A 24,496-nucleotide genomic window follows, 5' to 3' on the forward strand; every position below is an offset into this window, starting at 1 on the left:
ATGGCTTCTAAATGAACGTGGATCGTCTGTCAGCTCCCCAAACCAAAGAGCCCAACCCTGGGCGCAGACCCGAGCAGGTCCTCAGCCGTAGCCCAGCTGTGCACACTCAGAGGATTCCACGCTCTGCTCCTACAGAGCCAAAATCCAGGCAGCCCCGTAATGAACGGCCTCGCAGCCTGTGCTGGGTAAGACAGGAGGAACGAGCTCCGTGGGGGCAGGGGCTGCTCCTGGGAGAGGTGGGAGAATGGTGCCCGTGGTGGTGGCAGGGAGATGTCAGTCAGGGAGATGTTTTGGTGGTGGCAGGGAGCTTCCCATGGACCGCTGACGTGGGATGCCCAAAGGGCTGGGACTTGGCTAAGCACTTACTTTTCCCCATTGAAAACAAGTCCCGCTTTTTCAACACGCAAACAGAAGAGCCATGCTTGCTCCTGTGCCATCTTCAGCCTCCCTCTGCCTGTTTCTGTGCGTGCAGATGGGTTTAACGATCCTGCCCTACCTCCCGCGGGGTCACAGGGCTCAGCCAGGGGCTGAGAAGCGCTGAGGAGGTGCCCAGGCCAGTCCTCCGTGTACACCACGGGCAAGGGGCCCGCGGGATCCAGAAGTTGGAGCCCACAGCACTTACTGCCAGAATTTTCTCCCCTCCAGAATTAGCTCCTCTCTCTTTGGGCCCCTCGTCCCGCAGGGCTGGGTTACCGCTGGGTTTGCTGCAGTTCTGCCATGCTTCTCTGACCAACCGCCTGCTTAAAAACACGTTTTATTGGTATTTAATACAATTTCAATCCTTATGTCAATACGCAGCCTACGTGGCCTTGCTGATGCTGAGTTGTTATATATGCTTGCTGCACTGTGACAGTATTATATAAAAAGCTTTGTATTATTAATTACACTTTTTTTTTGTCTGTTTACATTACAAGCAAATGACATATCAACAGAGAGCTTCTTGCAATATACGTGGGGGAGGGAGGGGAAAATATGCCAAAGAAATGTCTTTAAAGGGGTCTTTTGCATTTTTATATAAATAGAATGTTTCTAGCAGATATGTTTTGTTTAATATATTAAAGATTTGCAAATCTGCCAAGATTTCCTGTTATTTCTCGCAGCCTCTGCGTTCAAACACAACAGCCCGCGAGGCACACAGGGGTCAGTGTTCCACCGAGTTGTGCAATGCTTTGAAATGAGCAGCCAGCGCCGTTCCGCTCACACGAGCCACAGCTCTACCTTTGCCACAGATTTCCAGCAGCTTCCCCTTGCTTATTTAGCTGAAAAAACGGGTAGTTTTTCTGTGACGTGGGCCAGGCTGAGTTTCCCCGGGGATGGCTGCAATCCCTAACCCTGGCAGTCCCTCCTCGGGCGGCTCCACGCAGACCCAGGGCAGGCAACGGGCGCTGTTTGGTGAGAGGGACGCTGCTCAGAGCTGCTTTAGCCTGGGAACGTGGGGCAGCAAATTAAATCACCCCTCTGCCCGCTCCCAAAGCCACCCTGCTGTCGGCTGAAGCTCAGAACATGAGAACACCCCTGGAAAAGCTGGAACAAAGTTGCAGAAACCCATGGAAAAGCTCCAGGAACCCACTGCGGGGCGAGGCGCTGGAAACCTCCACCTCACCCTGCGCGTCGCTCCCGCTGTGACCGAGGGACGGGCAGCGCTGCTCCCTCTCTGCCCTCCAAAGCACAAAAATCGCTGCAGCAGCTTCACACTGCCCCCGACAGGCACGACTGAGGCAGGGACCAACTGCTGCACCGTGTCCTCCTCATCCCAGCTGCTGTGGGGCCTGGGATGTGCAAACCAAAGCCACCAGCTCCGAGCACATCCACTAACTCCAGCCACATAACAGTGAGGAAACAAAAACCAGGCCAACTTCAGGACAAATCCAGCTGCAGCACGACTCAGGAGCGGGCAGGGCTGGGCTGGGCTGTGCTGGCTCTCCCCAGCACCCCGACATCGCTCCCTCACCTGTGTGTTAGCTCACTCACCCATAGCACCTGCCCCACAGCTCCTGGATTAACCAAAAGGCGTTTTAGCAGAGGCTACAACGAGAGAGAGTCGAGAAACCATTCCTGTACTTCTGTATTTAACAAAATATAACAAACCCCAAAGCAGGAGGAGCTCTTTAAAAGACCCATTTTGGTCCAGAACATGAGTCAGGACGCACCCTACTCCCCCCCAGTCCCATTTCCACCACCGACTGTCCCTGCAGCGTCCAGCAGCTCGTCTACCACCTCGTTTTATGGTTTGGTCCCAGTTTGGTGCTCTGGTGGCACTGCCCTCCGGGCCATCCTGCTGCCAGCCCTCCTCACTGCCACGCCTTGGCCTTCCTGAAGGCACAGAGCTCCTGGGGGCCCCGCAGGTACTGCTCTATCTCACTGTCCGAGATGGGCTCGTCCCCGGTGAGGGCAGTGTCCGACTCACTCAGGGCTGCCGTCCGCAGTCTCTTCCTCGGATGGATGAGGCAGGGCGGCAGCAGGGGCCTCTGGCTGCTGTCACGCTTGTGTTTCCCTTCCAAAGAGCAGCCCTCCTCCTGTCCTGGCCCTGCTGCTGGAGGAGAGCCAGCGGATCCCTCTCCCTGGGCTTCCCCGTGCTGCTCCTCCGCATCCCGCAGGCTGAAGGCGTTTTTCAGCAGGACCAGCCGGTGCTGCAGCAGGTCCCCGAGGTGCTTGACCACCTTCTTCTTGTCCAAGTGGAACACCCGCAGCCAGGCGAGCTGGGATGCCATCCTCAGGAGGATCTCGTACAGCTCCCGCAGCCTCAGGCGGGCGGGCGGGGGCAGGGGGATGCCCGCCAGCTCGCAGAACCGCGCCAAGGAGCAGGCGAGGCGGGCGGCGGGCCGCAGGGACTGCCAGGACAGGAACGCCGCGGCCGTGACGATGGGGACGGGGTGGCGGCCCGTGACCAGCCACGTCTCGCTGGCCAGCTCCACCACCTGCAGCGTGCGGGCCACCACCCGCTCCTCGTCCTCCACAAACGGGGCAGGGACGTCCTCGGCGCGCCGGAACAGGTGGAAGCTGGAAGAGGACAGAGTTCAGAGCTAGAAACAGCGCGGGGAAGCCTCAGACCTGGCCACAGCGCTGAGGCTCAGGTGCTGAGTGCCTCCCGGGGCTGCGAGCTGCCCACAGGAATGCTTTTTCGCAGCAGAACGGGTCGCCCTGCATCACCATCCACCCCCAGCTGCATTTTAGAGGCTTTTGCACACACTGGTGCCCAACGCAGGATGCTGAAGTGGCAGAAGGGCCCACGTTACCTGCTGAGGTGTGTCTTCACCAGATCCGCCAGGCTCAGCGCCGGCACGGAGATGCCGAGCTCCTTCTGCACGCTCAGGTAGACGCCGGCGAACAGCTCCTGCTTGGCGTAAAGCAGGGAGCAGATCGTGCCCATGGTCAGCGGCCAGCTGTGCTGCCGGCACGTCACGAAGACGCAGCAGCCCCCCAGGAGCTCCTTCTTCTCCAGGCTGACCAGGTGGAAGGCGGGGTGCTGCAGCGCTCTCTGGAAGTACCCCACGGCCGTTTCCTCAAACACCGACGGCAGCTGCAGGACTTTACAGAGATCCTGGACCCGCCGGATCCCTGTGAGAAGAGACTGCTTTTACGATCAGCTCATGCAGCTTCTTATCTGTGTGTTCATCTCTCCTCAATGCCACCGTGCAACCAGCATTCACCCAGCCCCAGGCAAGGACACAAGGGCTTTTCCCCCCAGCCCTGTGTGCGGGTAAGGCAGTTTGCTTCTGGCAAACTGGACGCAGAACTAACTGCTGCCTTCGTTTAGTGCCAGTCCCCACAGGCTCTTCCCATTCCAGAGAGCTTCAATGCATTAAACATAAACAAATGCATTGAACAAACTGCAGCAAAGCGGAAAGCAGCAGAAGAGAATCGACGTGTACAAATGAAACCGACCGGCACGCTCTTACCTCGCTGCATGCAGCGGCTCAGCTGCTCTTTCTGGCCGGTGCTCTGGGAATAGGCCACCTCTGAAAAACAGCAACAGTTAGGGCAGGTAACCTCATGGCGACAGCAGGGGGGCTGTTTAAATTTTGCATCATTTGGATCATTTTGGATCAACAGGGGGATCTTTTAGATTTTGGGCAACTGAATGGCCATGGTGCCAGATTTCAATTTTCAGAATCGCCAGCCCTTTGAGGCCACTAAGCAAGACCTGGTGGCAGAGGCTGAATGATGTTAAGGTGCAGGATCCCCTTCAGGCCACTGCTCCTCTAAAACAGCAGCAGCGAAGGGCCTGGGGGCTCCTCCAGCGCACTTAGAGGTGGTTCAGGTGCCCAAAAGCCCCACACTGTGTGTGTGTGTGTGTGTTTGTGTGTTCTGGGCATAAAGCCTGCCTGCGAGGTGCCCTCAGTTTGAATTTATAGTGAGAAAACTTGTCGCTGCTCGCTGGCTTGGGGAGGGCAGGGGGACGCTGGGTTTCAGCCGGACAGCACCCAGTGGGGCTCCTGCCACGCAGGGCACCCAGAGAGCCAATTAAACTGCATCGAGAGCAATTAAACCACACGGAGCAATTAAACCACACGGAGCAATTAAACCACACGGAGCAATTAAACCGCAGCCGCTGCCAGGGGCTGTTTGGAGCCCCCCTCAGCGGCCTCCCCGGGGCCGGGCCGCACCCCGCAGGTGCTGCTCGTCGCTGTAGGTGGTGGTGAGCAGCCCCTCGGCCAGCACACAGCCGCAGGCGGCGCACACCAGCTGCTGCTGGGCGTAGTGCGAGTCCTCCACCAGCGCGGCCGAGCCGCACTCAGGGCAGCGGCCCCGGTCCCGGTCCTGGCCCCGCTCCGCCATGGCCCCGCTCCGCCACCGCCCGCCCGGGGCAGGCCCGGTCCGTCCCGGTCCGTCCGGGTCCTTCCCGCCAGGCCCCGCTCGCAACGTTCCGGCCTCGAGGGTTCCGCCCTCAGGGAGGGGGGTGGTAAAGGGGAGGGGGGGGTAAAAGTCGGGAATAAACGGAAAAAAGGGCACGATAAACACAAAAAGCACACGCTTAAAAGAACTAAAATAAAAATTAAAAAGAAAAAAAAATAAAACACCACAAAAAAAAAAAAAAAACATAAAACGCTCCCAAACACACCACCAAAAAAACACCCCCCCAAAAAAAAACAGAAAACACCCCCAAAAAAGACACCCCCAAAAAAAAACACAAAAAACACCCCAAGAAAACACAAAACACCTCCCCCCCCCCAAAAAAAAAAAAAAAATCACCAAAAAATAAAAATAAATAAATTAAAAACCACAAAAGCACCACAAAACCCACCAAGACCTTCCCCACCAGGGCCTTGTCACCCACAACTCATCGTTTGTGGGGTCCCGGGGCACCAGGCGCTGCCTCCTCCCCCTCAGCCCCTCAGACGGGGGCTCCCCATGGCCGAGGCCATCCCCGTCCCCCCCCCCCCCCCGCCTTTCATCATGGCCCCAGCGCTGTTTGAGGCCACTCAGGGCTCCTGAGCTCAGGTCTCGGGGTAAATGGCCCTCGAGACAGCGGGAGGCTGATTACCACCAGGTCTCTCTCCATCAGGCCCACAATTGCGGGGCCATTACAATTAGGGGCCGCATTGCTGCCACCAGGGTAATTTGCCAGGCTGCCCGCCAAGGAGCTTTTGCACATTTTTTTTGCTTCACAGAAAGTCTCAGTTCTCGTGATGGTGATGAGCTGGCCGATCAGGTTCCCCCGCCCCATGAGGTGTTTACCGTGAACTTCCTGCACAGATAGCTGACAGGGATGGAGCTAGCCCCAAAATACCTGCAGGGTGAGGAGTTTCGGCCAGCAGAGCTGGTCACGAGGAAAGGGTGAGGTCCCGGGGCTGCAGCACCAAGGACTAGTTTCATTTTGCAGGTCACTGATGCACAACCATTGCATTTGCAGCCTGTTCTCAATACACACAACATGCTCCAAAGCGCATCCTCCCACCCCACACCTCTGCGAGTTACTGCGGAGGTCAAAGCACCAGCCCACGGCACACACACAAAACCACAAGCAGCTCACACTTCAGTTAGAGGTTAAAGAGATCAGACAACCGAGGGGCACAAATAAAACCCTCAGGAAGGCTGCAGGAGGCAAAGGCACCTATTGAGCAGCACCCAGACATCCCCCAGCTCTCCGTATTTCAGCACTCTCTGAAACCACAGTTTCAGGCAAAAAAATAAGTGATCAGGACACTGGATTTAAGGTATCTTTTATTGTAGTGTTCCATGAAACCAAAGGTCATTTAAAAACAAACAGCAACCCAGGCTAAAAGCAGACAGATAAACAGGGAAAAATATATTCAAATCCTTCAATAATAAAATAATAAAACAATACACTTGATTCTTAGGCCCCTTGAAGTCAGCGTGAAGCACCCTGCTGAACATAAAACGCCTGTCCCCTTACACCCAAGGAAGGCTTTAACCAGTATTGCTGATAAAAGACTGAGGTACAAGATCTGTGCCGTGTTTTCACAGCTCTGGAAGCAGAAGCGTGGCTTGCACAGGACCGCCACCCTGCAGCAAGGCCTGCGACCACAGGAGATAACCACCCAAGGTGCAAAAGCCAGACAACGAAGCCCACCTCAATGGACAAAGCTGAAACTGGCAGAAGGCTACTGAGAGAGGACATTACAAGTTTTAAGGCTTCGTCTCTAAGGAGACTATTATTAGCACGTTACCATTTTGTCTGTGTGTATACAACCTCAAGAAGCATATTCTTGCCAAAAGGAACACACGTAATCAATCCACTGTAAGAACTTCATGAGATCCATACTCCAAGAGCATTACACGCAGCATCACAGTGACTTCAGCAGCCACACGGTAGTACCCTTATTCTTTTAAAACAAAGGCAGCAAAAACCAAGCCAAGTCTTCCTTAACATGTGTCCAGTTATGACCACCAGTAATACCATTTTTGATTTTGAACTTTTAAGCCACTGTTCAAAGGCACTGCTGGTTTTTCTGATTGAAGTAGAATACCAGAAAGTTGTGGAAAAAAGTCTAGAAGACAACTTCATTCATGAGGTATAGGCAACCACTTCTTTCCAGAGATCCACTGAGGCACAAGGAGGAAACTGAAATTATTTCTTCAACTTCCTCGTTATTTCAAGGCACGAGAAGCAGCATCAATTTCCAGTAATGTCAGCCAGTACCACTCAAAATTAAAACCATCAGCCAAAAGCTGAAGACGCCACTAAGAATTTATGTGTTTCAGACCCTTCATTCACAGAAGAGGGTACAGTAAAGAAGTACCTGAAGTCTTAGAAGACTCCTAACGCTTAAAAGGCTTGTTTCAAATCGAGCTTCCCATGAAGGAGAGCTCTGTCAGAACAGATTCAATTGCTAGGCCAGACTTTGGTAGTTAGCCAGTTTACAGTACCAAAATGTAATTAATGGCATTTTTTGAAATTTCCAATAAATGTGTACATCTCTAGGCATATATTAAACTACTCTTCACTGCAAAAACACAGTATTTGAGAAGTCTCCAGTAGTTTTCAGTGTTTTATGAAACCAGTAAGAAGACTACTAAGAGGTTAATAGTTAATCCAGCTAGTCCCTCATTAAAGTGCTTTACTGTAGGAAAACTGCGTTAGAAATTCACCCCTTTCGAGCTACATCTGGAGTGACTGAATAGATTATCTCAATTCCAGAAGGCAGAAGCATTTACTTTGGATCTGCTACCCACTCTTTTGATATTTCAGCTTTCTTCTGAACTTCTCATGGACTCTCACAACCCTGATGAATCTAAGAGCTGCAAAGACACATCTGATTTGTTATCTTTGGCAAGAGCTCGCCACAGAAAAGCCACATTTAACTTTCAGCGGAGGAAGCCTGTTGTGGCTGCTGGATAGTGCTATGCTGTTCTTTTCTGCCTGATGAGATGGGGAGAACGTACCTGTCTCTATTGAGCTGCAAAGAGGCCACAAGTTAAGGAAGCAGACCGAGGTATCTGATTGTCTTGCAAAACCAGAACTCTTTTTCAGCTACATAAATTTTTATGCCGTTGCGAGCTTCAAGTCACAAAGGAAAGCAAATCAGATCTCAGCACAAGAATTTTAACTGTTCCCATCCCAAGGGAAGGGCAATTTGGTTCTTTCCATAGCTGTATAACAAATATAAGAAAGTGTTAAGACTGATCACCTCAGAAGGTTGTTCCAAGGTAAGCACTAGCTCCAAAATCCAAGGCACTGAGATTTACTAAACTGCAACAGTATAATACCAAAATTATCACCGAACTTTCATACAGCAAGTGACACAGGCCATGCACGTGTACAGTGAAATCCATCCCTATTTGAGAATACAGGAGAGAAACCAGATGTACCTTTGCCTTCCTTATCCGAACAAGCTTTGAATCAGGCAGTTTGAAGCCTATAGGAGAACAACTTCCAATTTAACGTACCTTCAGCCCAAATGCATTACTACTACTTATTCCTATGGCAGACAAACGTACCATGACATCTCAGTGTTTCCTTGACCAAAAACCACCTGTAAACCTTCCCCTAGGAGAACTGCTTTGAAACCAGATTTACATTACATCATTAATTTAGCTTTGTTCCTTACTTTCCAGTCTATGGTTTACATTGCATTCCACTTTCAGGGCCTTAATTGCTTTTAAAGTACAGCTCATGCAGCCCCGTTCTGAAGCTTACATCTTTGGACTTCTCCAGTGTAGTTATTCAAAACAAAGAAAAAAATCAAATCCTCAAACTCTACTGTACAAGATTGTATATTGCACTACAACTTCAGATGTGGGCAGAGGAGTAACTGATCTAGCAAAGCAGCTACAAAACTGAACTATGAAAAAATCTTCATAAAGGATCAGCAGTGCTGGCAAGGAAAACGTGTCAAAGAAAACCTTCATCCTTCCTATCGCAAGCATCCTTTGGACTAGATGCCTAAACAAATCTTCCCGAATAATGGAAAAAGATCAAAAAAATAAATATGGTAAGTTAATTCTACTTTTGGACTCGCTGTACAAGACCTGATGTAACCACTAACCGAAGTGATAGTTGCTCAAGGCAGAAACAGGAAAGAGGTCATTTTGTGTGGGCAGCACAACCGGTACCACCTACTTCACATTGTCTCGTTATTAATCAAACTCTGCTGGCGGGAATTCCGTTCTTTGTTCAACGTCCAGAGAGCTTTTACATCTTTCCAGCTTTCCTGTTTCCCGAAGTTGGAACACGAAGAATGTTTGGGGTTTCTTCCATGACTCTGACAAGCAAGTTATCGATGTAGTCTTCAAGCTCCCGCACCTGGAGATCCTTCTTGCTAATCGTATCCTTCTGTTTCAGGACCAGCTGGATCAGCTCATCGTGTGTAAGCTGAGCATAAGCATAGGCAGGATCTGAAGGATCGTATTTCTTCAAGAGAAGAAAGGCAGGGTTATTACAGACATACAGGCATTGCAAACTAGCAACCGAATGCTATCTGGTAGCCGGTTCAGGGAGCTGAGGCACCAATGAGCAGTTACACACAGCATTTGCAGAAACACAGCTGCTTCTCAGAAGTATTACTGTGCTATCTTAAAAGGTAAGCTCCATCCAAATGACGTTACAGAACATTGCTCATTAAGCTTTATGACTGCGCAGAGCAGGCTGCCCAGACCCAAGCTGTGCAAAAACGAGAGGCTGGCAGGCCAGGCCAGATGAGCTCTCTGCAATAAAGCACCGTCAGGCCATTATCAAACCCAGCCCAGAGAACTTCACACACAACACTGTACATTCATGCACTCGCAGAATAGCTTTTTAATTTTCTGAGGGGGAAAGAGAGCAACTGCTTTGGAGTAGGTGCGTAGTACTCACTTATGGCACAGACCCAACTTACAGAGCTTACCAAGACTCCTCCAAAACAGCAGGCAGGCTCAGAGCGTGTCAGCCGTTACAGAAAGCAACCAGGCAATTGCTTTTAGCATAAAGGCTTTGCATAACGTCAGTTCTGTAATTCAACTCTCTGCTGCAATTTATGCTGAAAGAATGTCATGCTGACTCCAGGCAACAGCCCATCCAGCTTAGCGAAGGTGCACAGAAGTTAGAGCCATGCACCACCAACTACAAGAAAAAGCACTTTGACAAGCACGGGGAGAGCTACCGTTTAAAATCTAGCTAAGACTTGGGCAGTCAAATTCAGGTTAAAGAGCACAAACCACTCAACGAGGACTTGCCATTTCACTCCTACTGTAGTGCACACATCACAACACAGCTTCTCTGAGAAGCCTGCTTCTAACTCTTCAGCAAACTAGACAAATACTTCGCAGCTTCTGCCAATTCAGTCCAAACAGTCTCTGATGCAAGACCAGATTGCCAGCCCAGACGTTTCTGTTGCAGGGAGTACTCATTCAACGGGCTCCAGCGACTGCAGCGTCGAGCCTAACTTCATTTGTGGACTCAGAGCACCAGACCAGAACACCAGCCACAAGTTCTCAATTCAACAAAAACAGCAATGAGGCAGTTTAAATTGCGCAAATAAAACATTTTCTTCTTTCCACTTACACCAGGAGGAGGCACTACAGCATTCGCTTTAGAGGTCTCCTGAGACAAAGATTATGCAAAAAATCACTTTAAATCCCAGTGATTATGCAAGCTGCACAGCTCTGCTTTTAGGAACCAGCCCTGCTTCGACAGCAGGCACCTGGTCTCTCAGAGGGCACAGGGTATTAACGCAACACACTGCAAGGCAACAGCCACCCTGAGGGTACTTCTTCCCTCCTTCTCAGCTTTAAGAGCCACACACTTACTTCGGGGTGAAAAGAAGCTTTGGGGACTAATCAGGCTTGCGTATAAACAGTGACTAATTTGTCCAATCTTTCTGGCTGATCCAAGTTACGCAGCTCCAACACGTCACGAGCACGACTGTGTGCCAAGGTAGCGCAGGCAGTGAGTCACCCGTCCCTCCTCCTGCACCTACCATCGCTCAGACACATCCCATTCAGCTCTGGGGAGTCAGACAGCTCCCCTCCATCCTCGCCACTGGGAAACCCCCACACAAACAGGAGCTGCTAATTCTAGCATTGAGGAGTTTGCAAGAACAAAGGCTGTCCCCACCCCTGGGGACTGCCAAAAGGGAACTCCGCGTTCCCCGTGGGCTGAGCACAATCACTGTTGTGCTTGGGACACGCGACAGGAGCCCAGACAAACTATCTGGAATCTGAAACTCCGTTCAGTTTGCTGCTTAAACGTGGCTTTGAAGTGCCACGTTCCTCCATACCTTCACGTTCATCTCAATCAGCTTTTCGTTCATAGTGCTGATGACGTTCAGGTTTTTACTTTGAGACTTATTTGCTGTGGCATTCATTGGCTTCACAGGATGGAGTCTGTAACATTAAAAAGGCTCACGTTAGTCAGGCAGTAGATATTATACTAGCACTACACAGATCTGTAGAGTAAAAACAAATACAGCAAGAAATCAGGGAAAATTCCTACCCTACTCGTTCTCTATCTCCAAGATAAGGCATTTCTGTCTGAGCTGAAGGTGTTTTATAAGTACACTCCAGTTCTTTTTATTACCTTTATTGACTTAAGGCATTGGAGATAAAGAAACAGTAACAAGGGAAAAATATCTTGAACAGTGTCATAAAAGAAAAGCAAGGTCAGTCTGCATGGCAAGAATAACCAGCAGTTATTCTAATCCCTTGTGCACTGGCATTTGAGCCTGGCATTCTTAATGAGCACACAGTCATGGTTCTTGCAAAATATCAAATACTTCTACTACCCTGTGACGAGCGCGTCACATCTTATCCCATCTTAGCGTGCGCCAGAAGCTGCCAAAATGTGTCATCGTCAATTGCTGAGGCAGGATTCATTTTGCCAGCTTTAACAAAGGAAGAAAATTGTACTTGTACCTCAGCACGTGCCAACCCAGCCCGATTCCAGTAGACAAGAAAGTATCCCAGTTTATCGGGCTTCCTGCAACTGCTCTCCCATTTCTGAGAAGGATCATTCCCAGTCTATTTCTCGACTCTGGTTAAATGACCCCGTTTCTTAAAACATGACCATGTTTCCCCAGCAGTTTTCCTAAGGGGCAGCACTGTTACGAACAGCAGGCCCCCCCAAGTGCTCTCTGCATCCTCCATGGACATTTTGAGTTATCTGGTGCCGTCTGCTAAGTTACAGCCACAATTATTCTCTCACCTGTGCTTAGGAGACATGGTTTCACCACCCTGCTGAGTTTGGTTAGGATACGTTTCAGAGGGTGAAACCCATGCCTGAAGAAGCTTCTTCTTGCCAGAAATTCCTGCTTTATCTGCGCAGCCCTCTGCTGTTGGCTTTTTCGGAGACTCTGCTCTATGACTTGGGGTGTCAGAGGAGAAGGAGCGAAAGGCAGAGCAGGGCTGTGAAGGACTTGAGAGAGAGGAAGAGGAAACAGAAGGCTCAGAGAAGTCACTCTCGGCACGCTCCTCAGCATCAGCACCTATTTTTAACCCCTGTGTCTCAAAACAACCACTACGCTCCCTGGAATGAGGTGCCAGACGTAGGCCTGAGTCAGCTCTCTGGTTATTGACACTGTGAACGTGCGCCCTCACAGGTGGCATACACACACCAGGAGCATTTCCTCCTCCCTGAGCTGCCAGAGAAGTACCAGAGCTCTCCTCCAGTTCCTCCCGCAGAGGCACTGCGTCTACAGGCAGCTTCCCAGCCTGCAGAACATTTTCATCATCTGCAGCAACACCACTGCTCTCCTGACAGTCACCCAGCAGCTCGTCATCCGAGCCTCCCTCCGGAATAGCGGGAAGACCAGACAGCTTCAAGCCATGGGCAGGCCTCAGATTTGTGAGGCAGCCCAATAAATCATCGTCACCTTCGGTTTCTAAGCGCCTGTTACTGCTGTCAGCTCGCAGCTTTATTGCTGGAGCGAGAGCTGTCACTGAGCCCCGCGGGGGGAGGCATCCACGAGCGTCCGAGGGTTCCTCGTTACGCGGCGAGAGCCCACACGCAGATTTCACAGCCTCAGCCGAAGAAGGCACGTCACTTAACTCATCGTTTTGAGGGGCTGCTGGGCACTTCTTCAGCGTTAAAGACAGCCGTGGTGCTGGCTTCGGTGTGACCGACTGCGTGCAAGCTCCCAGGGCTGCTTTCGTACATTCTGCTCGGGAAAATGAGTCATTTTCATCAAATGGAGACGCCTGGGGCTCTAACGTGGGTGTGCATTCCTCCCTCCTCTTTTCACTCAAGATCTCCTGCTTCTCATTTAGCTCTCTCTCGGAGGACGGCGGCCGCTCAGCTCCGTTCCCTGGTAAGAGGCTATTACTGCACTCTGAGAGCGGTGCGTGGTGTCTGCCACCCTTCGTGCAGGGCTCGGTGTTCTCACTGCCCACTTCCACACCGGTCCTGCTGTTCTGGCTGGGATTTGTGCTGCCACTGGAGAGCTCTGATGATGGGCAGCTCTCTGCCTCCGGTCTGTCAGCAAGCCCTGCTCTGCTCCCTGTAGTGTCTGCATCTGTGGGTGGCACCCCCCCGAAATCAGAGCGCTGCTCCTCGTGCTGCTGCCCACCCAAAGCCTCGTCCCCTGACGGAGCAGGCTGTGAGTGCCCGAGCAGAAAGGACACGCATTTCCTAGCCACCACCCTGCCTCCCTTTAAAGAAGGGTCTGCCTGGACCTGCGTGGAGTCACACTGCTGCTTTGGAGCCGGAGCAGGACCGACAGAGAGAGCGGCAGGAGGGTTTGGTGCAGCCCTTACGTTGCCAGTTACAGCCACGTGCGCAGAGCCCCCTGAAGCAGTAAGCACAGAGCGTTTCTGATCAGCAGGGCGTGCTGAGGAGGAGCAGCCTGCATCGCAGGGAGGGCAGGAAGGGGAAGCAGCAGCCCCAGCTGGGACGCCTGGCACGCCTGGTCCCCCTCCAAGCTGGGACACGAAGGGGTTATTGGCAGTGAGGGGGCGAGCAGAAGGGAAGGAAGGCGCAGGAGGAGAAGAGGCAGCCCAGGAAGCACGCGAAGCAGAGCTTTCAGGATCCTGCCCCCAGGCAGAAGCGAAGGGATTATTGCCACTGCCAGACACCTGCCTGGGAAGGGGAGCTCGGGGAGCAGGGGCTGTGAGGTGATGGGGCACACGGGCAGCGTGCTCAGGATCCAGGGCTGGGGACGCCCTCTCCCAGCTGGGACTAAAGGGGTTCTTGCCACTCAAAAGCTCTGCAGCGAGAGGAGAAGGAAGAGATGCAGGAGAGCTAGGGATGCTGTCAGAGCCTGGCGCTGGGACTTTCTGTCCCGCTTTAGAAATAAAGGGATTATTTCCACTGCTGATGCGGGGTAGGGAAAGAAAAGCGGGAAGGGAGTCAGGTGCAAGAGTAGGAAGCGTGGCTTTGGTTTCCTCCTGTGAAGGCACGCCCAGTCTGCAAAAGGGACAAAAAACTGGCATGTACGTCACTTGCGGATGCAACACGAGGCAGGAGCAGGCAAGCTTTAGCACCAGCCTCCATCAACGCCCAACACTGGAGACAAATCACACGGCAAGAGACTTGAGCCTACCTAATGGACGAGTTAATATACCTGAATGCACCTCCACAAAACACTCCATTATGTCCAAACACCCTGGCTGTAGTTTGCACAAGCAGCGCTGAGCAGCAGGCATCGCAGGAATTACCTCATCTGATGCACCCCAAGCGATTTTGTTAGTAGGGCACTGCACAGGCAAGGTGCTTAAGCGTGAAGAAGCACTGAAAGTAGGGTGGGAGGAGGACACGGAACAGCCTTATTAGTAAGACGAATGTATTTACACACGTATTTAGACATATATATCAAAATATATATATGAAATCACATACATAATTACACATGAACAGAATTTCCGAAAAAGCCTTGTGTGTAACTGCCACAGACGTACTTCGTGTTGCTGTGAACAACGCCACAAGCAGAAGGGCTCCAAGGTTAACTCCTCTGAAGGTCATAGCAAAACAGAGAAGGGAGAAGTAGAGATGTTAGAACTGGTATGTCAGCCCCTGGGTATGTTTCAAGCCACACAGCTCTGAAAGAATGTTAGTTTGTGCAAGAGATCCAGCAAGAAGAATTACCCCTGCAGCATCTGAAAGATGCTTGCACCCAGAAAACCAGTATTTTTGGCATTGCTTAAAGGGAACAGCCCTGTATCATCTGTTTTTCATACTGAGAAGGACCTCAAAATTATTATTTGGGTCCAAAACCTAGCTCAAAGCCACCAGATACCCCCAGAGTAACATAGTCCTGCTGCGTGCAGCTCACCAAGTCCCCAGGTGCTGCTCTGCGGTAGGAAGCTGTCTAGTTCAAGCCTACAACCACGGCGTGCTGCTATCATAGCAACATCTGAAGCAAACACGACTGACCTGGGTTTCACAGCTTTGGTCTTCGCTGCTGCAGCCGCCTTTTCAGGTTTCTGCTCTTCCTCAAAAGGGTTGTGTGGTTGTTTATTTGTGAGGACCTCTTCTAGGCGACTGTCTTCTGGAGGATTTCCTCTGCTCAAGTCTGCTGAGGACTCAAGCCGTTTGGCCTCCTGTTCGCTTTTCTCTTCTGCAGCCTTGGTTTCCTCTTCCTTCGGAATTCTTTCAGAATTCCTCTCTGGAATTCTTTCCGCGTCACTGTTTTTCGCTGCTTCCTTCTTCCCTGTCACCAGGGAAAGCAAGGCAGACTTTTTGTGGTCCGTTTTTTTGGTCTCTTTAATGACCTCGATGGTCAGGGGAGTGCTGGTTTCCAGGTTCTCTTCACCGCTAAGCAGTTTGTATGATGGCAAAGTCATCGATTTAAAGGTCTCCAGGGATGCAGACCCAGACAAAGCATGGCTGGGAGACGTTCTGCCCACCTCTTCATGTCCTTTAGCAGATCTGGAAGACAGGTTCTCTTCTGAAGCAAAGAGCTGCTTCCTCCTGAAGTTGAGAGGAGAGGGGGAAGAAGCTGGAGTGTTGTCCTTCAGCGCGCTCTCTTCCATATAAACGTGACTGCCGTTGATGCACAGGCTGGACTTGGAGACCGGATCATTTTTGGATTTAAGGCCACTGAATAAGGAGAGCCCTTCTTTCTTGGTGTTGCTAGTGGTCGTTTGGTTTAGTTGCCTGTTGTCCAAAGTCGCTGTTTTACGAGATTTAAATACAGGAGAAGGAAACTTCTCTTCCAGGGCATTTCCAAAGGCTCCTGGAAAAAAAACAATGGGGAGAAATTCAAGATCTAAGAACACCTCCTAACAGCCTCAGTGCTTCACAGCTTGCTAACTGAGCACAGCAACACACACAAGTGTGACTGCACTGCTGCTTCCACGTCCCCTGTGTCCCTTAGCAGGGTCTGCCCTCAGCAGGCAGGATCACACGAGCCTCCCAGTGGCCTAAAAGCACCGCAGATGCTCAGTGCCACACTGCACCACCACCGGGTGCACGCTTTGCTCACGGCTTCTGAGCTCTCCCAAGGAAAGCTCAGCTGTCCGTGCCCAGTATCCTACACACCCACACACCACCATGGGCAGAAGTGACTTCCTAGGGGTTTGTTCATTAAGAAGAACTTAATAATATTGTGAGGAGCGTGAGAAGTGCAAGCAAGCCTTTGGGGAAAGGCCTCACGCTTCATACTCACTTTCTGAGGTTGGAGAGGTCTCCGACTCGTCGTCATCCCACTGCGACTGGAAGTCACTGGGCCGCAGCCTGACCCGCTCGGCCCCGGGCTGGGGCGTAGGCAGGACGGACATGGACTGGGAGAGGGAAGTCTTCTGCAGGCCAGGTTTGGAGAACAGGGTTTTGAACTTTGATTTCTTCTTCTCCTTCTCCTTCTCGGCTGACTCATCTTCGCTATCAGCTGGGGAGTGAGTTGTGCTGGGAACGATCTCGGAGGCCGTGTCAGAAAACCCGCTGCTCCTCTTCCCCTTCAGCTTGTCTTTGATCTTGCCAAACGGAGAGCGAGACTTGTCTTTGATGGACAAGTCGAACATGCTGGCTGTCATGTTGCTCCGCATGAACTGGATGTCCACCTCAATCTCCCCTCTCTCCTTTTCCTTCTTCCCCGGTTTGGAGCGAAGCTTGTACCACCTGCCAAAACAAGGAGATTCGTTTTAGCAACAAGCTCTCGAGACTCACAAATAGTTTAAAACAGCAGAGGATCTCCGTGTTTTAAGAATCTGAAACCTCTCTGTGTAGAAAAAAAGAAAAACCTTCAGTCTTACAACTACGTCACAGTCATGACCCCAGATACCACAGGAAAACACTTCTTACTGCAAACAGAAAAAGTGAAATCTGTGAAATTTGTTTTATTAAACTAAAACCAGAAAGGGTTAAAAACCCACACAGCATGGAATTCCTGTAGGTCAGCTCAGCCACTCTTTTTTTTTTTTTGTACTTTTCTCTGCCTCCCTGAAATTCACCGAGATTAAAGCTTTGAAGTGTGTGCTAAGGGAGCCTCAGAGAGGTGACACTGGTACCAGAGAGCTTACGCACACAGCCCACACCCTCATACCTTTCATTCCAGCTTCGTCTCAGCTGCTATCTTAATGCTTCTTAAGCTAAGGAACCCCTAATAAGCGCCACGAGAACCAAAACAAGCATTACAGAACTCGTGGGGATTTCCACAACCCCGCGCTGGTGATTGGATCCAACCAGCCAGGTTTGCTACGGACAGAGCCTCATCCCTTCCTGAAACCCAGCCCGGAATAGGAGCAGTGAGCAGTGAACACTGTGAGCAGCGAGTGCTCGGGGAAACCACGCTGCCTGCCACCACTCCAGTTGCTCAATTACTGCCCCTACGTCCTCCTCAGCGACATCCACAGCACATTAGTGCCAGGGAAGAAAAATTATCAGCTGCATACCAATGTGGGGGGGTTTGTTGGTTTTTTTTTGTGGCTGTTCCAAGAGCCACAGACTTGCTGACTCCTGATAGGGAAGGAAGGACGCGTGGACGAGGCTGGCTTTGGCTTCATGCAGCTAGCGAAGGGAAATGAAGGAACAGAACCAGACCGTGCAAACCCGCCTCTCCAGCAAATTTGCACTTCAAAACTCTGATCGTGCACTGCAAGCAATGAAAGAGAATAGGAAAAAGCATTTTTCTTCAAAAAGACAAAACCAGAGGGGGGTTAACCGAAGAGGGGCTCAGAAGCCTGCTCTGGAGGATGGCACGAGAGGGATCTGGGCACAAGCAGCACGCTCAGTCACCGCTCTGACTCGAGGGTACAGGACAGCAGCACCAAGCAGTGCTACGAGGGTTGGGTTTTCAGAAAATGTGATGTTTTGTCAGGTTCATCCTGCCCTAAAGTCCCACAGTGACGGCTGGAACCTTCCTGAGCACCAGCCAGGCACCTGCTATGCTCGATCCAGGCACACACGAGCCACGGCTGGGCTCTTTTGTCCTGCCTCGAGGTCTTTCCAGGCGCACGCCTGCATTTGTTCAGCGTCAGTGCTGTCCTGCGCAGCCTCCCGGGGGCAATGAGGGCCCTGTCTGAAAGGCAAACAAAGCAAAAACCCCGTGCTCAGCAAAGGGCAGCGCAGCGTGCTGCTGTTTCTGAGGAGCACGCCACCACATCCACTGCAGTTCGAGCAGAGAGAGTAAATGATTTACTGGCAGAACCACCCAAAACTAGAGGCAAACTTTTAACTTCTCGTTTGAGCTGCAGACAGCCAACATTTTCAAGCCTCGGTGTGGCACACAAGGAGGGATCACCCCACGTGCTGCAGGTAAATCCTGTGTTCACAGGAGGGTGATGGAAGGAACGAGCTTCACACAGGAAATTGAGGGCAAGGGGGACGCTAACGATTGGAAATACCATAAGTTTCCCCCAGAAGCATCAAAGTTACATCTTTCTGCAATTTTCCTTGGGCCCAGACGTGAAGAAACCAGGCTGGGAGAAGCCCCTCGCCGGCCCTACAGCGCTGACTCGCTGACCTCTGCTGACTGCAGGCACTTGGCCTCAAAGAGTAAACACATTAGGGCCTGACACCAGCCTCGCAGCCCTTAATGACAGCCACGCTGTAATTAGGACTTCACAGGCAGCCAGGGCTTTGTTGAGAAGCAGATCCTGGCTTCGGCGTGAATAAACACCAGCTCCTGGGGTGGGTGAGAGGAGCTGACTCACGGGCTGCCTCGCGGCTCTCCCATCGCTGCTGGCTCCCAGCACAGCGCTCCCAGTAACCGCCCTGGGATTTCAGGGCCCTGCACCAGTGTTTACGTTCCAAGGTGCAAGCGTGACCCGGGTCTGGCACTCGGTGCTCAAGGAGAAGTCTTGCAGCTCGGCGCCTCGCAGCCAGCAGGGAAACGAACCCGAACGGCGCTGAGGTACCTGCTCCTACGCCACCAGGCTCCGCTGAGCAGTTATTAAGAAAAATATATAAACAGTTGGCAGGGCAGGGCTCGCATTCTGTCCCAACAAGAGGGCATTTCAGACACATCGGGCTTCCTCAGACAACCTCATTGTTCCCAGCGTAAATCGCTCGCGCCGGCAGGTAAATATTTAAAAAGGAAACCTGAGCGTGGGGAAGGAGAGCCCGGAAAGGCACCGGGCACCTTCCCCTGGGGTCACCCCGAGCAGGGTATGAGGGGCTCCCCCCAGAGCCCCCGCTGCTCCCCACAGGGCTCCCCACCTCTCTGAGCCCCCACGGGGGGCAGCAGCCCCCTGCCCCCAAACCCTCAGGGCCCACTAAGGGCCCCCCTCAACCTCTGGGAGTCCCCAGCTCCCCTCCAGGACATCCCCAACCCCTCAGGGCCCCCTAAAGCCCCCCCAAAACCCCTCTAGGGCTCCTCAGCTCTACCAAGCCCCCCCCAGAGTCCCTCCCCAACCTCTTAGGGTCCCTCCGGCTCTGCTCAGGGCCCTCCAAAGTCCTCCTCCAACCACCCACAGCTCCACAAAGCCCTCCCCTACCCCTCAGGACCCCCCAGCTCTACTCAGAGCCCCTCAAAGCCCCCCCTAGACCCCTCAGGGTCCCTCAATCTCTGCTCAGGGCTCCCTAAAGTTCTCCCTCAAGCCCGCAGAGCTCCCCGAAGTCTCCCCCAACCCCTCAGGCCCCCTCATCTCCCCTCAGGACCTCCTCAGCTCCACTGAGGCCCCCCTAAAGTCCCTCCCCAACCCCTCAGGACCCCTCCAACTGCCCCCAAGACCCCCCCACCAGCCCCTCAGAACCCCCCCAACCCCTCAGGGGCTCCTCAGCTCCACTGAGGCCCCCTAAAATCCCTCCCTAACCCCTCAGAACCCCCCCACCTCCCCTCAGGAACCCTCCAGCTGCCCCCAAGACCCCCCCAGCCCCTCGGGACCCCCTTATCTCCCCTCGGGACCCCCCCCATCTCCCCTCAGGACCCCTCCCAACACCCCTCAGCCCCCCCCCAGCCCCCACCTGGTATGCCGGCGGCCGCCGTCCCCCCGCAGGGCCGCCAGGTCAACCTCCGCCCGGCCCAGGAACTTGTCGAGGCCGACGAGGGCGCGGTGCAGCACGGTGAGGCGCAGGCTGGCGGCGGCGGGCGGCAGCTCGAAGGTGGCCTCCTGCCGCCACTCGGGCCGGCCCTGGCAGCGCTCGGCCACCGACGTGGAGAACTTCTCCCGGCCCAGCGCCATCACCGCGTAGGCGTCGCTGCCGCCCGCCGCCCCCTTGGCCCGCAGCCCCCGCGCCCGCAGCACCGTCACCTGCACGTGCGTGGGGGCCCAGCCCGGGGCCGCCATGGCGAGGGGAGACGGGAAACGGGACCGGGGGGGGGGGAACCGGGAGGGAAGCGGCGGGGACCCGGCGGGCACCGGGAGCGGCGGGCACTGGGACCGAGCGGAGCCGCCCCGCCCCGCCCCGCCCCTCTCGCGAGAGGGAGTGGGAGGGGCGGGGGTGGAGGGGGCGGGCTCTGAGAGGTGGGCGTGGTCTGGGATGGAGGCGTGGTCTGTGGGCGGGGTTTGTTGGTGGTGGGCGGGGGTTTAATGGGTGGTGGGCGGGGTTTGGGGAAGGGTGGTTAAAGGGTGGTGGGCGTGGTTTGGTGGAGTGGGCGGGGTTTCGTGGAGTGGGCGGGGCCTTGGGGAGTGGGCGGGGCCTGAGGGAGCGTGAGTGTGTGCGGGTGAGTGTGAATGGGGGAGTGAATGAACGGGGGGGGTGCACAAGGGGGTGTGTGGGGGGGGGTGAGTGTGCACAGGGCTGTGCCTGTACAGGTGTAGGTGTGCGCAGGGGTGTGCACGGGTGTGGGTGTGCATGGCTGTGTGTGCAGGGGTGTGCATGGAGCCCCCTCCTCCTCCTGTCCCCCCACCCATGGGTGCAGCCCCCCCCCATTCCCCTGTGCCCCCCCGGCTGCGCCCACCTCCCCCTGCCCAAACCCAGGGGGTGGGTGCTGGGGACCCCCCGCATCACCCCCACTGCTGGGGGGGGCATTTGGTGTGGAAGGGGGCTACTGGGGGTTACTGGGGGCTACTGGGGGTTACTGGGGGTTACTGGGGGCTACTGGGGGCTGCCACCACAGGGGTGCTGTCCCCGGTGCCGTCCCCTCGCCCGTTTTGAGGTCACCCCAAAGCAGCCGTCCCTCTGAAAGCAACCTCGCGGGAGAATCCCCATTTCCGACACCAGGAGTGGATTTAATTACAGGCCACGCTTAACGAGGGGCACCAAACCGCCACCCTAAAGCTTGTTCCAGCCGAACGCAGCCCCATTCCCTTGATTAATTCTCAATAATTACACCCGTGCGGCCCCAAAACCGAGCACGAAGCTCCCTGGGCACTCTCCGGAGCCCCATTGCCCACCCCAGCCCCGTCCCCCCCCTTATCCCCAGGTACCCCTTGGCCACCGGGGCTGGGCGCACAGACCTCGGGGCGGCACCGGCGGAGAGCCCGGGGGTCTCACCCCCCTGGGGGGCACCGGGGAGAGGGGGAGCCGTGCCGGGGGGCGACACCTCGCCTCCACCGCGGGGAAGGATCGGGCTCCACGTGGTCGAGCGTGGGTGACCCCCACGGGTGGGAGCGGAGCGTGGGGGACCCTCAGAGCACGGCGCCGGCGGCGGCGCAGGTGGCAGCGGGGAGGACGCGGTGCTGGCAGGAGAACATCCTCCTGAGCTCGCCGCGGAAGCGGTCGTGCAGCCAGGCGTAGAGGAAGGGGTTGCAGCAGGAGGAGCTCATGGCGAACCAGTGGCACAGCAGCTGGATCAGCAGGAAGTAGCGCTTGTGGATCAGGCCGATGTCGATGTCCCGGATGACGTTGAAGACGTGGATGGGCAGCCAGCACACCCCGAAAGCCGCCACCACCAGGGCCACCAGGCGGAAAATCTTCCTCTTCCTCAGGCGCTCGCACTCGGCCTGGCTCTGCGTGGGGTGCCCGGGCACCACGCGGTTGCGCAGCCTCAGCGAGATGCAGAGGTAGGAGAGGGAGAGGGCGGAGAGCGGCAGGATGTAGGTGAGGATCAGGGTGCTGTAGGCGTAGGCCAGGCGCTGCGCCTCCTCCTCCACCCAGAACTCCTCGCAGATGGCGAAGCCCTGCTGCTGGAACTCCACGTGGTAGGTGTGCGCCACCGCCGGCGCCACCAGCGCCCCCGACAGCAGCCAGATGCCCCCCACCACGTAGGCGCAGCCGGCCACCGACAGGCGCCTCTTCAGGGGGTGCACGGTGGCGTAGTACCTGCGGGGACGGGGGGGGGGGGGAGACCCCCGTGGCATGGGGTCAGGGGTGCCCCGCTGTGTGGTTTTGGGGAGCAGGGCGCCCCTCCTGTAACACCGTTTTGGCTGGAGGCAGCACCGAGCGAGCAACCCCCCCCGGTCAGCCCCCAATTTCCCCTCCCCTGTGCGCCCCCAGCTCCTCTCCCTGCTGCTGTGACCGAGCGGCTGCGTCCGGGGAGCTCCCCGCTCAGCAGCAATAATGGGATATTGTTCACATCCCGTTATTAACACCCCATTATGGTTAATATCCCGTTAATAGACGGTAGAGCTGCAGCAAAGCTGAGCCCCAGCCGGAGGGCTCGTGCCAAAGCCATCGTCGGGTGCAAATCCCGAGGCTGCTGCATGAACGGGGTGAGGGCAGTGTGATTTGTGGGTGCCTGTTTGGTGGGGAAAACACAGAATTGGTTTTCTCACCCCAAAAAAGCTGCTTTGTTGGAGCGCAAACACTCCTGGATGCCTAACCACCACCAAGGGAAGCTTGGCTCACAAACACTCAAAGTTTTCTCAGCTTTCTAGCTAAATCTGCCCTGTTTTCGCCTTCCCCACTTCAGTCCCTTCTCGCCCTCCAGCCAGAACCAGGGGAACCCTCCCGGAAGGCTCCGAGCCCCTCCTGGGGCTGCTGCTCTGGGCTCTGCTCCGTCCCCGCAGGGCCTGAGGCTGGTTTTATGGCACGACTTATCTATGGAAACTCAGTTTTTCTAAATCAAGCCCCCTGCCACGTCCTGCCCCTGTCCATTTCAGCAGGCGCAAGCACTCTCCATCCAGGTGCCAGGCCACGAGGTAATTTTGATGCAAATTTACACAGCGCAGGATGAAAACCTGGGAGAAAAAAACAGGCAGGAGGCTCGCGTTCCCGAACCCAGCACCACCGGGGAGAGCAGCATCCCCTGAAGCAAGGAGGGCTTGGTCCAGACAGAGCCCCCTGGATGCCAGCCCCCAGGAAAGGCGTCCGTAGTCTGGCAAAGCTTGCCCACTGCCTGATGTGGACCAGCGGAGGGGCTGGAACTTCCCCAGCAGGGTTAACACCAGAAGTGTGCCTGCACCAAACGTCAGCAGGCTGCTGTGGAACCTGCCAGACCCCAGCCCCCCCCTGCCACCCCCTGCACCCACCTCACCTGTCCACCGCGATGGCCGTGAGCGTGAAGACGGAGACGTAGACGGTCATGGGCTGCATCAGGAAGACGAAGTAGCACAAAAACCTCCCGAAAACCCAGCCCTGAGGGTTGAAGGCGTAGGCCAGGGTGAAGGGCACGCAGGTGGCGCACATCAGCATGTCCGAGAAGGCCAGGTTCCCGATGAAGAAGTTGGTGACGTTGTGCATCTTCTTGGACTTGCAGATGACGTAGAGGAGCAGGTAGTTGCCGAAGATGCCGACGAGGACGACGAGGGCGTAGCAGGGGATGATGAGGGGCTTGAAGGACTGGATGAGCTGCACCCCGGTGAACTGCGCGCTGGCGTTGGGGCGGTTCTGCGGGGCGAGCTCGGAGGCGGTGGCGTTGGCCCCGTCCCCGCTGGGCTCCATGGCCCCTTTGACCCTAACCAGCTCCCTGGGACGTCCTGACCCCCCAAAACCTGCTGGTCGCAGGGTTCAGGTGGCCGTGGGGCGCATCCTGCTCCTCCTCACGGCTGTGCCACCCCGAGGGGTCCTGCCCCACACCAGGCTGGGGACCAGGGGGGCTCCCCGGGGTGGTGGCTCCTCGCTGCAGCTCCCTGGGAGATGGGAAACGAGGGTCAGAAAGGAGGCGACGCTGGCAAACGGCCCCCTAGGAGAGGCAGCACGGGGTTGAGCAGCGCCCACGGCTCTGTGGGGAGAAGGAAAAAGGGGAAAAAGCGGCAGCCCCGAGGAGGAGGCACTCACCTGCAGCCCTGCAGCCCGAGCGTCGCGGCGAGCCTGCCCCTCCTGCGCCCAGCCGCTGCGCACGGGCAGCTCCCGGCAGCAGCAGCCGAGCCCGAAAGTCGCTCCTGATGCCTCTGGAAATCGCAGGGGACGTTAATGGGGAAATGA

General features: G+C 54.8%; 4 protein-coding genes across 9 annotated transcripts; all 4 read right to left on the reverse strand.

Annotated features, from left to right (window-relative positions):
- Positions 1-2,096: 2,096 nt before the first annotated feature.
- On the reverse strand, positions 2,097-4,798 carry BRF2 (BRF2 general transcription factor IIIB subunit). The gene is made up of 4 exons (XM_084302270.1): positions 4,608-4,798; positions 3,900-3,959; positions 3,237-3,558; positions 2,097-3,000 (listed from the first exon to the last, which is right to left on the reverse strand). The coding sequence occupies exons 1-4, from the start codon at positions 4,777-4,779 to the stop codon at positions 2,292-2,294; spliced, it is 1,263 nt and encodes a 420-aa protein (XP_084158396.1). The 5' UTR covers positions 4,780-4,798; the 3' UTR covers positions 2,097-2,291.
- Positions 4,799-6,163: 1,365 nt separating this feature from the next.
- RAB11FIP1 (RAB11 family interacting protein 1) lies at positions 6,164-20,608 on the reverse strand. Of its 6 annotated transcripts, none has more exons than XM_084302243.1 (7): positions 20,213-20,608; positions 16,479-16,927; positions 15,245-16,046; positions 12,083-12,292; positions 11,160-11,265; positions 10,445-10,483; positions 6,164-9,316 (listed from the first exon to the last, which is right to left on the reverse strand). In XM_084302243.1, the coding sequence occupies exons 1-7, from the start codon at positions 20,533-20,535 to the stop codon at positions 9,098-9,100; spliced, it is 2,148 nt and encodes a 715-aa protein (XP_084158369.1). In that variant the 5' UTR covers positions 20,536-20,608; the 3' UTR covers positions 6,164-9,097. The 6 variants fall into 6 exon arrangements, 5 of the variants coding, with proteins under 5 accessions (XP_084158369.1, XP_084158371.1, XP_084158372.1 ...); XR_014619158.1 differs by having other exon boundaries at positions 9,191-9,316; positions 10,099-10,483; XM_084302245.1 differs by lacking the exon at positions 12,083-12,292.
- Positions 12,313-14,463, reverse strand: LOC311219183 (uncharacterized protein; the record flags this gene model as incomplete). Its single annotated transcript, XM_084302214.1, has 2 exons — positions 12,313-13,661; positions 14,436-14,463. Coding segments are annotated over 2 exons (1,377 nt in total), but the record flags the coding sequence as incomplete, so codon positions are not given.
- A 1,211-nt stretch (positions 20,609-21,819) lies between the features above and the next one.
- LOC311219282 (prolactin-releasing peptide receptor-like) lies at positions 21,820-24,013 on the reverse strand (the record flags this gene model as incomplete). Its single annotated transcript, XM_084302363.1, has 2 exons — positions 21,820-22,453; positions 23,607-24,013. 2 exons carry the CDS (start codon positions 24,011-24,013, stop codon positions 21,820-21,822), a joined length of 1,041 nt encoding a protein of 346 aa, XP_084158489.1.
- Between the last annotated feature and the right edge of the window lie 483 nt (positions 24,014-24,496).

This window comes from Netta rufina (assembly GCF_964035555.1).
Source record: "Netta rufina genome assembly, chromosome: 27".
NCBI classification, from domain to species: domain Eukaryota; kingdom Metazoa; phylum Chordata; class Aves; order Anseriformes; family Anatidae; genus Netta; species Netta rufina.

Bases quoted from the DNA above. Each gene is read 5' to 3' on its own strand.
- BRF2 (XM_084302270.1), bottom strand. From the start codon at position 4,779: ATGGCGGAGCGGGGCCAGGACCGGGACCGGGGCCGCTGCCCTGAGTGC. The intron at 3,960-4,607 runs GTGCGGCCCGGC...GCTGTTTTTCAG, and splicing joins CGACGAGCAGCACCTGCGGG to AGGTGGCCTATTCCCAGAGC. The intron at 3,001-3,236 runs GTAACGTGGGCC...GTCCTCTTCCAG, and splicing joins GTGAAGACACACCTCAGCAG to CTTCCACCTGTTCCGGCGCG.
- RAB11FIP1 (XM_084302243.1), bottom strand. From the start codon at position 20,535: ATGGCGGCCCCGGGCTGGGCCCCCACGCACGTGCAGGTGACGGTGCTG. The intron at 16,047-16,478 runs GTGAGTATGAAG...TTTTTTTTCCAG, and splicing joins GACCTCTCCAACCTCAGAAA to GAGCCTTTGGAAATGCCCTG. The intron at 9,317-10,444 runs GTAAGTGGAAAG...CTTCTCTTGAAG, and splicing joins CTGTAGTGCCTCCTCCTGGT to AAATACGATCCTTCAGATCC.